Genomic DNA, 19,143 nt, shown 5'->3' with positions numbered 1-19,143 from the left:
TAAAACTCCGTTAATTGACTGTGAGAATGGTTTTCTTTTTAATGAAGACTTGCAGCGATTAGTAAATTTATTCCACACAAACAGTCATTAACAGTTACATTTTTGTAATGTGATTCAAATAGTATGGAACATAACAATTACATTTTTTTAAGAATAATAAGGACTTTTTTATGTTATCCTACAAAATTAATTTTATCACAATATCTGTTATGCAAAAAGGAAGCAAATGTAATTGATATTTTATCCTTTTATCATGAAAAACATTACAAAACCTGTTCTATAAATGAACTTATCAGAGTTATTCTAAGATAATATAAAACTTTCATTCCTTTATCTGAATTCTTTAACAAAATTTGATTGATTCTTGCATTGAGATCGGAGTTTTCTAAGCAGATTGTCCAAATGTGTCCAAATGTGAGATATATTTCAAAATATCTCAGGTTTATGTTTCTTATACAGTATTAATTTGCAATTTTAATAAACCAAATAACTTTGATCAACAACTTCCCCTTTGTCACAACAGTAAGTATTCACTGCTTCTTCATCCATTTATATAGTATATTTATGTTTTATATTTATGTTATATGTTTATTTTTGTATCTACAGCTGAAAAAAATAAATGTATTTTATTTAACAGTAAAGGGATTTGGGATATTATATAAGATTGCAAATATTAGGCTATTACGGAAGACAAAAAGGGTTATCAATTTCTAAAGACTGTATTTTTAAATTTGTAAAAAAAAATTAAGCGTTGTTATACTCATACGTAAGAATCACAAGCACCATGTTGTGTCAACTTCACTAATTTAAAATATGCACTTAATAAAAAAAACTAAATATAACAATAATTATTACAATTGAACTACAGTAGAACTAAGAAGTCACAACGCTGTAGTATGATTTATTTTAACCTGGTTTGTAATTAGGTGTTAGGTTAGTTATTTATCTGAAGAAGATATCAGATTTCAGTTCTCGAAACGTAGTGTTTCAGATATTTTGTATCACTAAACGATGGAACACGTTCGAAAAAATAATTTAAAGTTGTATTTTTTTTAATTGTCGAGTTTATAGTGAAATATTACTTTAGGAAGCTAGTTTTATAAAATAAAAAAATAACTCCATCCATATTTCATATGCATGCAGTGAACCATTTTCAAAGCCTTCCAAAATTCTGACCGTTTTGACATGAAACTGATTTAAAGATGACCCTAATTACTCTTTTTAATTTCTATGATTTCTCGTGGACAGATAAAAAAATACTATTTATCTATCCTCGGGATACATATCCATAAAAGGAATGCAATTAAAAAATCTATAAAATACATAACATTTTATCTTATCAAAATTGTTTCACCTGCAGATTGCTTACAGGTCTTTATCCAATGCAAGCAGACTATCTAGTATTTGCGAGAAAGTCTGATTTCAGAAGCTACTAGGTTCTCTTTAATGTATACTAAAACAAATATGTTCACACATTTGTACGTTTAAAATCAAAGTAATATTTTGTAAGTTTTAATAATCAGTTTCCTCTTTTCGCAAAAAATGCACGATGCTCAGATGTTATCTACAGGAATGAATATTAATACAATTATTTATAGAATGTTACGTTATGTCGTTGTTTTTTTTATGTTTTGGTTAAGTTATTACCGAGAAGTTTGTTGTTATTATTTTGTTGCTATTCTTATGTACGAGTCTTGTATAAGTCTATCATTGATATATATTGTTTTGTACACTAGTACTACAATACCTTTAATATAATTAACATTATATTGGGTATTTTACACTAATATAGTAGATTCCAGACACTTCACTAAGAAGAATGTGAACTGGAGCTAAACCCAATATCCAAAATTATAATTAATTAGAATATATTAAATAGAAATTATTACTCCGCTGTATCTACTATCTATGCTTGTATTTGTAAATTGGCCGCTGCCGTTGGAAAATAAATAAATAAATAAATTACTCCTATGTACGTCATACAGGAAAGAAAGAAAGGAAAGGATAAATAATATTTGTTGTTTCGTTTATCACTTTTATTTATAATACAAGAGTTAAACTCGTTTGATACCTGATTTTCACTTTCTATTTTAAAAACAAACTTTTTTCCTTTATTGGAATAATTAAGTAATTTACCATATTTTCTCAATTTAAATTACTAAACACTTCTCAATACTCAATCAAGGTGGATTGCTGTTATATATTGCTATTTATAGTAAAATTAAAAGTTAGTGATTAAGCGTTTTAAAGAAATATTAGTTTTAAAAAAGTGTCGTCTAGTATTTAAAATTATTCAAAATATTATTTTTTTATTTACTTTTATATCGGTTTAAAAAAACGTATAACAGTAGCTGGCTGAATGTAGAGACGTTGGCAGAACAAATGCAGGTTTTGTAGTTAGAGACATCTACACAGTACTAAAATCATCTAGTATTTTGCCTACAGTTGTTAAAAACTAGACATACAGGCAAAATTGTGCTCTTTTTTAAATCACAAGTCTTTTTATACACGATAGTATAAATTGATTACAAACATAATTATCAAGTACATGTAATCACATATTTAACCTGTGATACCATTTTTGAGATTGTCAATATCGAAAGTTTGCAGTAAATCGCTGAACTCTTACACGTCAATGTCTTCCAAAATGCGCTAAACTCATTAGTTTTTCATATTTCTGCGTAAATGCGTTTAAGGGTAATATTTTATAGCTGCATTTAATACCATAAAATCACAGTGACAACATTTTAATACTGGACGTAAAAAATCAATGCGTTTGTTGTAGAGATAATAAAATTAATCTACACTTAAAAAGTTCAACAAATTTTTGAACTGTATAAAAACGTTGAAAAAAATGAGTCTTAATCAAACCATTATATTTTCTTCCAAGAGTTAGCACGATTTATTTGTTTCCTGGTATTTTTGGAAATAAATAAATATGTTAAATGCTTACGATAACTTCAAAAGGGTACTGATTTCATTGTGCTCAATACAAATTTTAGTTTTTAAATATTTATTTACAAAACAATACAAAATAATGCTGAACACAGCACACATTACATAATAAATAATATACATTGTATTTTTGTATCATCTAACTACAAGGTACATTTGACATGGTTAATTAAGGTAACAGATAGCCATACATTAAGGGATTAATATGAGGATTAGTACGTTTCATTAAAATATTCACACCATTCAACATCTTACAGGATCTGTAAATTTGGAATAGGAAATATACATTTTAAAGTATCTAAAATATTAATTACATAAAGTTTAGTTAAAACTGGAAAGAATAAAAATTAAATTTGTTTAATTATGAGCATGCAATTGAAAATTTATCTTACAAGTATTCACAATAAATTATTATTCATATTTGGGCCAATACATCTTTGTCAAGAGATCATAGTTAGTAATTGTAACCTCCTCTTCCTCCGGAAGACGAACTTCCGCTGTATCCTCCGTTCCTAGAACCACTCCTGTGGCCTCCGTTGCCAAAACCTCCACTTCCTCCACTGCTGTAACCTCCACTGCTGTAACCACCGCTGCTGTATCCACCGTTGCTATATCCTCCCAAGCCACCCTCGGGCTCGTCGTAGGTGATGACAGGGTGGAATCCATTCTCATCAGCATCGTACTCCACCTTCTGGGTCCTTCCGTCAGGGAGCACCACCGACCACTTGCCCCAGATCACTCCAGGACTCTGTTGGAAGTCTTGCTCGTGGGTGAACATCGGTTCGTCTCCACCCTGCGTGGTGACATGAATAATGTATTTTGTTAATGAGTCGTAATATTTTTAATTTTGAGGAATACAATGTTAAAATAATGTATTTTGATCAATTACCTAGTACAACAGATAATTCAATTATGATTTAAATGACGGTCAGATCAATAAGTTTTTATAATATCAAAGAATGTTACAGTACTTATTTTTCAACTATTGTCTCTCACGGAGTGGGTAGAAAAATTTATGATATTTATAAAAGTTGAAGTAGTGGAAAATGACAAAACCTCCTGCTTTCTATCCTTATCCACAATAAACTAACCTGATGAAGTTGTTAAAAATGTAGAAGAAATAATGAAAAAGTTGTATGTTGGTAATTTGATGACAAAAATATGACATTGGTTTGCCTCTCTATTTATATTATCTTCCCATATCACTTACTACTCGGAAATATATAAATATATTCTTTAAGTATCCATGTAACCTTTAGTAATCCGAAATTTATATTAAATTTTAATTGCCCTTATTTGTAATATTTAGGGAATATATTTCATAATATCTGATTATATCCTTGAAGTATTGTTAATAAAAACAAACTATAAGTATTTATTACATCACAATATTCCATATAGCAGATCAATTGGGGCTTTCATGAAATTATTGACAAGTGTAAATTTAAAGTAAATCAATGTAACGTCTTATTATACCATCAACGACTTAAAGGTGACTTCCGAACCACCACTAAAATGTCCGAGCAGGCGGGCTGCTTGCAAGGACTAGATCACTCAGCGGTCACCCATCCAATCTTGCGATAACCACCGCACCCGCTACACTGACAAGTGTGTATCTCCTTAAGGCACTTACAGCGTACTGTCCACTGCCAGAAGCTCCGAATCTGCCTGAAGAGCTACCAGGGTAACCACCAGAGGAATATCCTCCTGGAGCACCATATTGGCTGGAAGGAGCACCGGAATGGCTGGAGGGAGCTCCATATTGGCTGGAGGGAGCCCCGTACTGACCCTGGGGTACTGGTGGCTCGGCCAGCACAGATAGGGCGAGTGAAGTCAGAACAATTAAAGCCTGAAACAGTCAATTATTTAGTTAGATGGTTAATTACAGCGATCATAACTTGTACTTGATAAGTAGGCATCAAATACAACATTTTTTCTGGTTTATTTGTTGTTATTTTCATTACAACCTTTCATGATTGTTTAACCAGTACTCCTAAAGTTTATACACTGCATAATACATATTTTACACGCTATACTAAATCGCTACACTAAATCTAGTACCTACATTATAGGCCTATGTATTAAGCAATAAAAATATATATAAATCGTAATATTGATTTGTAATGAAATAGTGACCACTACCGAATGTCTTGTGATTTGGAGTTTATTTACTTGGTTGAACAAATATATTCTCTTGTTTTACCCACGCATTTATTGGAAACTTTAACGAAGGGTATTCCAGAAGTCGTAAGGATGATTACTGTATTCACGATTCTAGTCTACCAGAACTATGTGTTACTCGCACTAATCATTAGAAACTATTTTGTAATATTAGAATAATCCCCTTTTTGATTTTTATTTCTACAGAAAAAGTTACTAAATTTAAAATTTGTATAAGTAATTATTAATAACTTAATAGAAAAATAATTATAATATATATTCAAGAATTTAAATTTTGTGATTAGATTATTTTTAACACAGAGATATTAAATTAGAGATGATGACTTGGTGTCTATACTAATTTTATTGAAGGGTTGCTGGAGCTACTCTAATTTTAACATTTACTGAATTATACGATTTGTTCTGGCAGGCACAGATTGCATCTTAGATTGATTTGTGAACATAAAAAACGAATGTCAAATAAATAGTTAATTTCAGTTAAAAGATTTTATAATTTAAACTTATTAAAATATATAATTTATTTCATTCTCTTTGATATAGGAAGTAAAAAACCTCTAAACAGTATTAAAACTAGCAATGATATGTTGTGTACTATTAATAAAGGGTACACTCGTTAATAGTGTATTCTCGTGTCCAAAAACAAATCTAAAACTTGGTACAGACTGAAAATATTGATCTTAAAATACAAAAACACTATATAGTAAAATAAAATACTTCTTTTAAACTTATTTGAGCAAGATACAATATTTCTACTATCTGGTAAAGTTGAGTGCAACAGTCAACTATTAAAGACCTAAGTCATGTAAAAATATTATTGTAGTTTTTCACGGCAAAATATCACGTTTGAAATATCTGATGTAATGAAAAATTGAAATCAATTCCATTAAAGTCTTAGTGAAAGCCTAAGATTAATTAAATTATGTTTTTCTGTTTTATGACACAAACATTATCAATAGTGGATTTTAATTTAAAATATTCTAATATTTATTTGTAGGATATTTTTAATAAATTCATAGATTATTTAACATCTTTCAAAGATAATTGCATTTGTTATTTTGAAATATCTTTATAAGCACTCGTGTTGTTTCCTTTAAACAGAGTTTCATTGCATACACTACTAATAAGTATATAATTTCCAATGTAAACCATAAATAATTAATCTTTTGGCTGGAATATTTAACAGCTTAGTAGTAACGTAATGATCATGAAACACAAAAAGTGTACTTAATATGACCGAGTCAAAACCGATGATATTAAGTACACCGGTCGGTTTTGGTTTTTTTATGACCAATAAATATTTAAAGACTGACTAATATTTGGTTTACCACACAATTTTAGTTATGTAAACCTTTCTATAATTTATTAACTACTAGTTGTCATTCAAAATAATTCTAATCTTGTCTTGTTTTAGCACTTAAGTTTGTTGTATGTATTCCACAATGTGTTTTTGTTATGTATATTGGCATTGCCGTTGAGAGAATAAATAAATAAAGTACAATACTTTATAGCTTACGTAATCTTGTTATTTGAATGGACCACGTGTTTTAAAAGCAATAATTTAAATATTGTATAAAGAGGATTAAATAAACAAATAAGTAACAAGTAAATCAAATGTGGATGGTTTCTTTGTAAAGTGAGAACTTATATGGTTCCACGTGTAGTTACAACTGTTATTTTTATTTTGTTAAAAAAATCATTTAACTTGCTTGTCAGTCCTTAGTGGATTTGAAAAAGGAAGTTCTATTTGTTTCTGTCTCTGTTTTAAACCATACCTAATTGAAATATAAAAAAAATAAACAAATATAATTGTGGACTGCGAATTTACAGTTAATTTTGCAGTCTCAAGTGTTCTAAAGGTTAGCGATATGCTAGTGATTAGTGATACAGATAGTGATTAGTGATAGTGACTAGTGTTGCTTACTCACTCGTCTCATGGTGAAGAGTGCGAAGTGAAGGAGTGTGCCGCCGACCCACCTTATATACTCAGTACTCAGCTGATAACATTGCGCCAGATAACCACCTATCCTCACACTATCACTCACTCACACGTTCCATTCTGTCTCTCTATCTGTAGGTGGTCCACAGCCACTCAGCGTACACGTTCACTAACCGAGACAAAACTTTCATTTTGTGCCCTTTGTGTGATGGCTATGGTATGAGTAGTTCTGTATTAAAATTGGTTACTTTTAACTTTTTGTTAAAACCAAAATAGCACTGAAAGATGGAAAGGTTGCTTTTATATAGACTATTACTGTTGTTGGTTCAATATTGTATTTTCATTTGCATCATGCAAACGTTATAAATGTTTATGTAAATGTAAATGACACCTTCCTGTATCTCTCAGAGAAATCCTCGGATATAGGGGAGTAGCCTTAAAAGGGGAGTCGGATAGTGAAAATCACAACACATTTTATATTTCTTCTTTATTTATCGGAATATACATACTTTTAGGCCGAATTTGGCACAAAGATTATTTTATTCCGTTACTAATTAAACATGTTATGACCTAAAACGTAAATTCGAGGAAAAGACGCCCTCGGAAAAATTTCATGTTTTTAACGGCATACACATTTTATTTACTCCAATAAGATATTTGTAGAGTTATGTTGGCAACACTATGGATGGAACAATTGGAGCCTACCCCCTGCCCTGCTCCGCTGATGCTTACATGGCGAACTCAGAATGCTGCAGAGTCGATAAATAACGTGATATGATCACGGGTGCCAAAAACACTTTTGTACAAAAAAGCACACTTGAATTAAGTGTCTATGAACCCGTAGCTCCTTAAAACCAAGAAAATGTTACAAAATGTAAGGTTCTGAAGAAAATTGGACTATGTCCTCGGAAGAACTGCATCGAGCGTATGAAGAAAGTCGATGAGATTAGAATCCGGAAAGCGAAGAATGCAGTAGAAAAAAAATGCTGAAAAACATGCATTGGCTAAAAGGAAACTTGAGGATCATTACGAAGAGCAGATCTCGGAGAACCCATTGTATAGTCCAGGAATGTACCAAGGCAGGCTTTTACTTTTATAATTCCATATATTGTACTAAAAGTTCGATTTCAGATTTTGCTTTTTTACAGTCAATGTACCTTTTCTAAAAAAAATTGCAAAATAAAGTAAAATTACATGCTAGTAGTAGGTTTGATTTAAATATTTTACCTAAAATTATAAATTTTGGAAAGATTGCAGTTTTTTTATTTGTTTTATGATAAAAAATGTCTGTTCGTATTAAAGACCAAAGCCCAAATTTAAAACTAATACATTAACGAACACTTTGTAAAAAACGGTACATAAAAATTGTTAAGTGAGCTAGGACTATTCTATTCTCCTATGTTCGGAGACAGCTCACCGAACAACTGCGAGTAACATGAATGTTCTTGTAAATTTATCTAGAAATGTGGAACTCTTGTAGCATAGGCTACGTAACCGAAGACTATAGAAAATATGCCAATACTCCAATTCTAAATGCCACCAGAGTTTAAGTTCTTAATTAATAAATAACAGACAGTGAGATTTCTGAAATTTTTGTATTCTTCTTCAAGATAACGCTGGGGTAAGTTTTTTAATTTCGGTGGCGTTTCTTAATGAATATCAATGAGTAAGATACAGAGATAGGTAGCTTAGTTAGCCGCCTACCGCTAATTTGAGCTGTATATAGAGTTTCAAATAGGAAAACCGATACTCAATATAAATTATAAGTAGTTAATATTAATCGACACTCATACTTTTTACAACTTCTTCCCATCGGGGCACTTAAATTTAAGTTTCTAAAGTGAAAGTGCATAAACTTTTGACTAGTAACGCTCTTTTAAACATTAGGCCTATGTTGAGAGCGGACCATATCTAACTACGCTGCTGTAGAAACTTCAAATACAAAATAACGCGTTAATTTCTCTATATATTTTTTAAATCCAATAGTGTATAACTTCAAAAACCTTTGTGGTGAAGCCCTGAAATTACAATCAAGATTTGTTGTTCCAAAATATATTAATATTTGGTTCAGCAATTTACGATGTCATTCTGTGTTGACAGATTTTAAAAGTTTGTGCTATTTGATTATAAAATTGAAGCACTCTATTTGAACACATCACCTTATACAGTTGCAAACCCTTATAATATTTTTTCTATGAACCTTGATGAGATAAAACTTTTTACCGAAACAGAATTTGCCTAAACTCGTAGAACAAAAGGTATTTTGTAAATTCAACAGGGCATTATGAGATTATTGAATAGAAAGAGAATTATTTTGGAGTTTTCGTTAATCTCATCGTCCAATAATCTCAATAAAACCAGCATTTATTTCTTTGGTTTTGAAATATATTAACAAAATAACACATTATTGAAAGATTATTCTTAACAAAATTACCACAATGTTCCAAATTACGTATTGTTAAAATGGTTTGTACAATATATAGTTATTCTTAATCAATATACATAGTGAAGTAGAAGGATTTCCAAAACATTAAACAGATAAACGATTAGAGCTGCGATAAAGGCACAAACTTACAATTCATGTAAAATTACATACGGAATATCGCTTTATGAAGGTTTCATCAAATTTAAGATCACATGTTCTAAATCTTAAAGTTTTCAAATTTTTGCCTGTTTCACATGGCACGTGGTTTCAAATATTTATTTAAAATAAACATTTATTATATTAATATTTAACATATCAAAACTATACAAACGATCCTTAATATTTATATTTTTAGTACGCTATTAAACTGACAGTTCTTAATCTGAAGCAACGAAACAAACGATATAATAAAAATTATACAGGGTGCTGAATAGTCTTGAAGAGGTCTAATATCTTATGTTCTCGTAAACAAACATAAAACTGTTTACAGTGACTTAGAGCATACAATTGAACTTTGATGCAATGAGTTCACCACCTCAGGAGGATGGTTCAAAAGGAGTCGGTGGAAAATCATAGATGTAAGCATAGGTCGACATGCATATCATTTTAAAGGTCTTAATTAGTTAGTAGAAAATCATGACGCAAATTAAACCTCAAAAAGTTAGTCCTAAACAAAATGGCGGTACTTGAAAGTTTCAATACTGATCTTATGTGCAAGTTCAAAACAGCTTATTTCACGTAAGCATAGTTCGATATGCACATAATTGTAAAGGGCTAGTCAAGTAAAGAAGTATGCCGCAAACCGCACTTCAAAAGCTTTATCCGTTACAAAATGATGGAGGTTCAAAAATTTAAAAGTAAACTGTAAAATTCAGGAGGAAATTGAAGAATTTGCTTTAATTAGTTTAATTTTACATTAGCAACTCTTAGTGGTTAGTAACAAGAGTAACTCTGTATATATTCTTTTTAATTAACGAGTATGAGATTAAATGTTAATCAGTATGTAAGAGGATAGTCAGTAATCTGACGATGGGATACCGTGACAGCGCCAATAATCGGAACACTGGCGATGGAGACGATCAGCGTTTGACTCAGGCTTTTACTTATTGTAAGCTTTTAAGAGCACAAACTAAATCTTATTAGAAAGGTGAAATCTATAAAGTAACATTATCACGTATACAACTTTATGGAACTTTACGGAATTTCAAATAGAGTATACATTTACTTGCCTAGTTATGTCAGTAAAAAACGAGTACTCTCTTATAGAGATGTTATCTGTCAACAAATAAAATCCTTGATTAACACCGATGTAAAGTTTGTGTTTTTTCCTATTTAAAGTATTTTTGTAAAGCGTATTGACACAAAATACTTTGCAGCTTTGAACACTATCCTGTGAGGTAAGACTGTGAAAACGTTTTCCTCGACTGGTGCTCACGTCAATTCAGAAAGTATTTTTCAATTGTTTTTGTACTATTTAAACCTCTTAAATACAATCTAAATAGATAGATTGTGAACCAGCTGAAATTTATTTTTCTGATACTGGGGCACTTGTGCCAGGTGAACTAAATGATTAACTTATTATTTATTAATTTAATGCAGCCTAGTGATTATTTATTAATGAATGCAACTACATATTGACTAAAGTATTTAGAGCATAGTGCATATGTTAAAAACAATCTATGCATCGAAGTTCAATTTTGATAGTGTGTCAGACTTAAATAAAAACTGACATAAAAATGTCATGGCACCACAACTTGAATTAACGCTATATTTTTATTAATTGTTTGCTTTCTATTTTTACTATTATATATTATTTCCTGTTTATTTTGAAGCATATTAACATATATTATATAATAAACTTTATACTATTTTTATTTGTATATTATAATACGTTGCAAGTTCAGATTTATTTCAGATAGATTTCTTTCAATCCTCCATACAGATGACTAGTTCTCTTTTTGTTTTTTAAATAAATCATTTCCTATTAAACTACTAAAATGTAATGCATAAGAATTTAATGGCAGCTATAAAATCAGTATTTGATAATCTATCAAATTAAAACCTCAAAATGTTAGTGAGAGTGTGAATATTTGGAGTCGATTCCCGATCTCTGTGTTTGTATTCATAGCAGCACTGAACTTTGGTATTCATGAAAGCTATTGCTGTTGACTAAATCGTAAAATTTGAAACCATGGTAAGGCTTAAGATAAAGGTTGGACTTATGAAATAGCTAGACAAGGACAGGTTTTACTTTAAAAAAAAAAAAAAAAAAAAAAAAAAAAAAAAAAAAAAAAAAAAAAAAACAGTTCGAGAGAGGATGAAGACAGCACAATCCAAGATACAGGAAAATGAGTTTGAAGATGAAGAAAACCCTATGGTGCAGGCTCACTTTAAAGTAGAAACTGATTAAGAGATATAATGTACTATCAATAACTTGCCTGTCTGTTCATTGCGATTAAACTAAAAATAGTTTTTAAGCGGTTTTGCACACTTTCCTCAGGAACCAACAGAAGAAATAGAACCTTGAAGTTCTTATTACGTATATAAATTTTTATGAGATTTTTTTATTTTTTTAAAATATGTTTTAAAAACAAACAATTTTTATTTAAGAAATCGTAAAAAATATGCTATATAAAATGGTTATTTTTATATAAATGATCATTTATTTAAATGATAACTTGGTTAACACAAGTTTTATCTTTCATAGTTTTTGAGAAAAATGTGCAAACGTCCATGGCTTTTTGACATTGGTTTAAATGGCCCTCTCCTGTCCATTAACAATATTTTATATTTTCAACCCTACAAGTGCCAGTTTTGGTCTTCTTTCAGAATTTTGATGAATGTGTTCCAAAATACACACAGTATGTGTAACTCTCATAAACAGTTATGACTCCAAAGTTAGTTTCATTAGTTATTCCAGCCCAAAATGGATACAAAAAAGGTGTTGTATTTTTTAGACGAGCCTACTGCCCCGTCACTAGACAAACTTTTAGTTTCCAAATGATATTGAATTCGTTTCTGGATGGTGTTTCATGAAATTTACCGATCAGGTTACTTCCCACGTTGGGGAAGTAATTAATGATAGTATTTCTCCAGAGGTAAAAAGTATTACAATTCAAACATCCTGAACATTACTACGTGGTGATCACATACGTATATTATGAAAGTTTTATTCACTTAGGACAAGAAGATGTGAAAATCCCAATGCACTTAGTCTTAAAAGGACCTTCGTGCTTGCTCCCGGAGTTATAGGTTATTTAGGATTGGTAAGGTTGGAGGTAGTGGCGGTCGAAATCCTATAATAAAAGATAGCGGGCACTATGTCTTAGTAATAGTTAGTTAGTAATAGTCTCTCAAGTTAAGGATAGGAGATAGCACTTCTTCACGTCCAGACTATCCAGAGCCTTTAACACTAAAGGAACTCCACCCACCTCACAGAAGACTAGACCTAGCAATCCACCCTTCCACGCCAATATCTCGAGATTTGCGGTTAGTGATAAGCCGCTCATGGACATTCGTAGGGTTGTCCAGATATAAATGAAACAACTGGGTTTTCGCTGTACCCTGTGTAGGTTCAACTTGTAAACTATCCAAAATTAAATCCACCTGGAGCCGATCATGCAGGTACTGCCAATTGATGTACACGCCTTATCTTTACCAAAAGGGTCATCTGGTTGCAAGGTCGTTTTAAAATTGTTTCCTTTTAAGGACTACTGAGTTGATTTTCGTATATCATAACTCGTACTCCGCTGTAGTTTGTTTTCATTGGTGGATCAAGTTGTTGTGTGATTATTACCACGCAGACTTATTGTGTGAAGTAGGTAGTAAACTTTTGAGCAGCTAACAGGTGGAAGTTCATTTTCTGAAGTGAAAAATATTTATTAAAAACGTGGAAATTGACCTAAAGGTTAACAATACCATTAAAATAAGGATATTACTACTTTTATACGCCTGTGCTAGCTGTTAACTACAAGAATTACTGAAAAATCTGCGAAACTAAACACCTCGTAATCTACCAGAAAACAATTGTCTATGGCTTTGTAGCTATACCAACATTAATAATTGGGCTTGCCAATGCCAGCCAGGTAAGAAAGATTGGCGACATTTGTTTATTTAGCTCAATTGTGTACCTTACGTAATTTATACTCCCTCCACAAAAATGGATTTTTAGTTGTGTATAAAAGGTTTTTAATAGAAACCTCATCTTGTACTACCTAATGGTAAAGGTCTTAAAAAGTTTAAGAATGGCGAAAGCTATGTATATCTTTAACCTACAAGCATCCAGCTAAGGTTAACATGATTCAAACGGTTCCTATTTTATATATATATATATATATATATATATATAGGTCAAGCATTGGTTTGCTTGGTGTTGTTGGTTTTTATCAAACCACTAATGAGAAATATTGTTTGTATTAAGACTATTTTAAATCAAATAAATCCGATCAAAACTTTTGAGGGAAGTTTTCCCTCATTTTGTATCACAGATGGGTAATTTTGAAAGGCACAAAAGCATCCCCCCCAAAAATTAGTGACAGTTCTTAACTGATCAAAATATAGTAAGATTGGGTGAGATCTTGGGACACTTGATATACAGGGTGATTCAAAACTAAACGGCAATCTCTCAAGAGCTTATTCTATAGCTAAAAACAAGTAAAAAAGTTCATATAACCATATGCCCGGAAACGCTTCGTTAGCGAGTTACGCCTAGCGAAAGATTTCGCCAGGATTTCAGAACCCTTGGTGAAGTCAGGCCGTATAAAAATGGTAAAGGTAGTTACAAAGATACAAATACGATTGTTTTTTATGTTTTTATATCTGAAAAATTTATTAAAATTCGTCCCAGAGCTGTAAATGCAATACTTTCAGAGATATCTTACGTAAAACACAAGAATTGGTGCAAAGAAATAACACATTTTTGTGTTTAACGTAAGATTACTTCCGTAAGATTAATGATGAATCCTGTTTTACTAGAAATGGAATTGTAAATTTTCGTAATACCCATACTTGGGCGTACGACAACTCACATGAAACTGCGACGAGGCATTTTCAACATACATTTTCAGTCAATGTATGGCTTGGTGTTCTGGGTGATAATTTGATTGGTCCATTTTTCCTCCCTAATCGACTTAATGGAGTAGCGTACTTAAATTTTTTAAGAACAAACCTGCCTACCCTCTTGGAAGATATTCCTGTTCAAAACAGAATAAATGCATGGTTTATGCACGACAGAGCACCTCCACATTTTTCTAATGATGTGAAAAACTACTTAAATGATACATACGGTAGACAATGGATTGGTCGAAATGGACCAGTAAAATGGCCACCACGTTCTCCTGACCTCACGCCAGCAGACTTTTTCTTATGGGGTTGGATGAAGTCAATTGTTTATTCAAAACGGATTAACACCATAGAGGAGTTACGTAATCGCATTACAGAGGCGGCAGAAACTATCAAGAATGCTCCAAACGTTATGAAACGCGCTAGAAAAGAGTGGATTCGTCGTGCGAAAACGTGCATTGCTAACAACGGAGGACACTTCGAGCAACTATTATAGGTGATTATTACAGTTTTATAAAGGTAAATACATTTTATGTTAATGTTCAGTCTAGAATAAATGATCAGCTGTTACTTACAACCTAAACATTAGTTAATATTTTATGCAGATAAGAATATGCATTTTTGTGCGTCTGTTTTATTTTTAAATAAAGCTAAATTTCAATACCTATTATTAATTTTTTTCCTAAGTAATTCACATGAATATTTTCAGAATTAAATATTCTACAAATCTGTTTAAGAAAAAAAATGACCTTTATTTAACATTTATGGAAGTAATCTTACGTTAAACACAAAAATGTGTTATTTCTTTGCACCAATTCTTGTGTTTTACGTAAGATATCTCTGAAAGTATTGCATTTACAGCTCTGGGACGAATTTTAATAAATTTTTCAGATATAAAAACATAAAAAACAATCGTATTTGTATCTTTGTAACTACCTTTACCATTTTTATACGGCCTGACTTCACCAAGGGTTCTGAAATCCGGGCGAAATCTTTCGCTAGGCGTAACTCGCTAACGAAGCGTTTCCGGGCATATGGTTATATGAACTTTTTTACTTGTTTTTAGCTATAGAATAAGCTCCCGAGAGATTGCCATTTAGTTTTGAATCACCCTGTATTATTCATCCGTTCAGGTTTACCTTTAATATATTTTTTTAATTTGTGTTGTGCTTTTACTAGTTAGTACGTACTACTTCTATGTATCCTTTAATTAGGAATGCAGAAGGAGATTCTCAGACACCAGCACCTTAACATTTACTGTAATGAATAATTAGATGTGTTGTGATGTGTTGTTTAGTCAGAAAACAAATTTTACATTGTTATTCATTCCATTTAACATTTTGACCTTGAAGTATTTCGAATACTTCAGATCAGACTCTCCAACTACTTTAATACCTCACGTACGGTAATGCTACCCAAAAACAAAGAAAAGAAAACCAATGTTCCGAATATTCTCATATATCTGTCTGGGTTTTCCCAATTATATCATTCAGAACATCCGCGACGTTCTGAATAAAAGGTATGAATACACAATACCCAATGTATTTCATATTGTGTTTCAAAAGGCTTCCTCCAGGAGTGTCATCTGAAACTCTGACACGAAAAGAAGTAACTCCCCTTTTATCTCTACAGTACTTTTTGGCTATTTAGAACATTCCAATATCTGTGCTACAATCTGTTTTACTTCTGCATTACCTCTAACAGGGACGTCACCCTGGATCGCCGCATGGAGGATGATATCATCACTGAAGTACGTTTCAACAAGAACTTGTTTTTTACCGAACCTGAATAATATGTTTTGTTTGCCTTTTCCATAAACAATTATTGGGTTTTTTTTTCAAAATTAATTTATGGTTACTTACAAACCCGATGATTTCGTCCCTGGAATGGAACGAATATGAAGCTGGATGGTTCTATTTATCTAAAATGTTTATGAAAGTAGTTTTATTTGTTTCTGAATTCTCAAGGGCAAACATAAATAAATCATAACATAGAATCGATCAAAATAAAAACCTAGTCGGTTAAAATGTAATGTTAATCAAAACGAACTATTTAACTTATGTATTCTAAAATTCATTTAGTTTATATTTTATTATATTTAAATAAACGACTTTTTATTTGATTTGATTTCTTGGGGAAATGTGCATTGCCATATTGCGTGTTATGGTTCACATTCTCGGCGTGTTAAGATGTGAAACAGTATAAATGATGATCGTTGGAAATACCACTATGTGATTCCAACGATCTTGAAAGCCTTTTGACAGATATCTCGAGGTTGAAGAGCGACCAGTACTTGCATCTAACACCAAAACCAAAGAACTTTTGAAAAATAGAAACAAAATTGTTCCTGTTATATTTTTGTGCATATTTATGATATGAATTATCATTATGTAAGCCTCATATTGAACTTTTAGATTTTATTCTATATTTATATTCAGTTCAGCATACAGATGAGTTAGTTATTTACTTAGGTTCACTAGTTATTTTCTTACCAGAGGCCAAACTATTTCAGTTTTTTTCAACGCAGTGAATATAAGAATCTAAAATAGTTGAAAAGCAGAAAACAGTTTTTATACATTTATACTCCAAAAATTCTGCATCATTTGCTGATAAGCTTTGCAGAACCGTAGCTGTCTGCCTGGGTTTTGTAAAGTTTGGCGCAAACTTCCTGTTACAAATAGAAAAGTTCGTCAGATTGTGCAACTAGAGTTTCAGGAACATAGATAAAAATTCTATGTTCCTGAATTTTAGTAACTTTTACTTTAGAATTTTATTACTTATAATTATAATTTTACTTCCTTTACTCTATAATTAGGGAATTGACAATTTTATCTTTTCCTTTTTCAATAGTTTCATTTAATTTTGTATCATGGATTTGTGTAATTTCACTTAGTAATTTGTAGTACGTTATCCACTTAATTGTAAATTACCATAAACAATTATTATTATGCTAAGAGTTTTGTTAATTATCTCATCTAGAAATAATGATTTTGAGGCATGATCCCTTAAAGGCCTGATTTCCGTCAAATATGAAAGAAGGGTCAACCTAGAATGCAATCAGTGAAACAAATGACTTTTCTAGACCTATTTTAATCATATTTGTCTTAGCCATTTGGCATATTTTTTACCCAGGATTTCGCTAAAGTCATTAAGAGCCAATGTATCAAAGCGGGGGGAGGGATTTGAAATCCGCTAAAATTTTCTGAAAACTAGCAGTGAATCCTTTATATCATGCAAATATCATCATTAAAATGTAATCAATTGTAATGAAATTTAGTAAAGTCAATGGTCATTTAGCTTAAAACCCTAATCAAGGTGTACGAGTAGTTATTTTATACTACATATCGATAAAAGGCAGATATATAAGGTTTATAATTTAATGTACTGTATGTATTATATGGAAGTATATAAAATTAGTGCATTTATATATATATATATATATATATATATATATATATATATATATATATATATATATATCTGATTTCTCTTTTACCATTCCCACAACTGGATCTTTGAACATTATAAGTATCGTGACTTTTTCCACTGTATACGTTTTAACTAGCAAAAAGGGCCAATTGTTTTCCTATGACATTGTAACAACTTAATTAGTCAATAATATATTTTAAAGGAAAATAAAATTGGGTTGAACACTGGCTTTATGATCTAAGTCACCAAAACCGACGGACAAATTATGATCGGCTTGTAATGGACCTTTAGCTTTACTCTATAATTTCAAACACTTGTACATCCGTATACATTTATAATTGCATCCTTATACAAATAAATATACAGTTGGCGTTAAAATTATGGATTGAGCTGGTTAGAATCAACAAAGTCAACAAGTGTTTAAGTGAACAAGAGCGTATTATGATACTGATGATGTGAGGCTACGGAGACCGGGTGGAATCTTATGATGAAGTAAGGTAGTTATTTAATTACACATATCCCAATCTAGACCCTGTATCTAAATAAGGAGTTAGAAAAACAATCCAACGTTTTCAAAGATCATGTCAAACCTGGACGACTCAATATTTTTAAAATTCCATTTATGGGAAATGGGCAAAGGTGAAACATTTACTAAATTTTACTTCTATTTCATAGAAAGGGTGTCCCAATTTCCATCGTTCCATCTTTATCCATCAAAAACTAGACAGAGTGTATCCATACTTTCAACTCACGCTGTGTAATCATACATATACAATTAATGCGCACCCAATCAATATTCAGTTTTCCCCTTTAAAATATATAATGTTTTAATTTTTTAAACGATTAATTGTATAAAGGTTTGATTTTTTTAAATAACCTGAACCGAATTTTCATTACATATATATAAGTGAAGATATTGTATAATTTTTATAAGTTTAATTCTATCATAATTTAAATTAAAACAAATTAATGATGGTATTATTTCTATTGAAATGGTAATTTTATATAATAATTGTTATGTACAATTCTGAACGATTCAGATTCTTTATAACAAAGGACTTATGGGTAGGATGACCTAACATCCTTCTTTCTCTTGCTGCCCAAGAAGATAGATGTTTCCACATTTTATCAAGATAGCCATTTAGATGACTCCTTT

The 19,143-nt window shown here is 31.0% G+C and overlaps 1 protein-coding gene across 1 annotated transcript in view; it reads right to left on the bottom strand.

Moving 5' to 3' along the window:
* Positions 1-2,076: 2,076 nt before the first annotated feature.
* Positions 2,077-19,143, bottom strand: part of LOC124365511 — a 76,087-nt gene continuing 59,020 nt past the window's right edge. The window contains exons 11-13 of the mRNA XM_046821494.1: positions 16,254-16,364; positions 4,589-4,804; positions 2,077-3,748 (exon numbers count right to left, since the gene is read on the bottom strand). Coding sequence (XP_046677450.1) covers positions 3,410-3,748; positions 4,589-4,804; positions 16,254-16,364 — 666 coding nt within the window. The 3' untranslated portion in view covers positions 2,077-3,409. The remainder of the gene's footprint in view (positions 3,749-4,588; positions 4,805-16,253; positions 16,365-19,143) is intronic.

The sequence above is a fragment of the Homalodisca vitripennis genome, chromosome 6 (assembly GCF_021130785.1).
Source record: "Homalodisca vitripennis isolate AUS2020 chromosome 6, UT_GWSS_2.1, whole genome shotgun sequence".
Classification (NCBI taxonomy): Eukaryota; Metazoa; Arthropoda; class Insecta; order Hemiptera; family Cicadellidae; genus Homalodisca; species Homalodisca vitripennis.
This window is presented reverse-complemented; position numbering and strand designations above follow the sequence as displayed.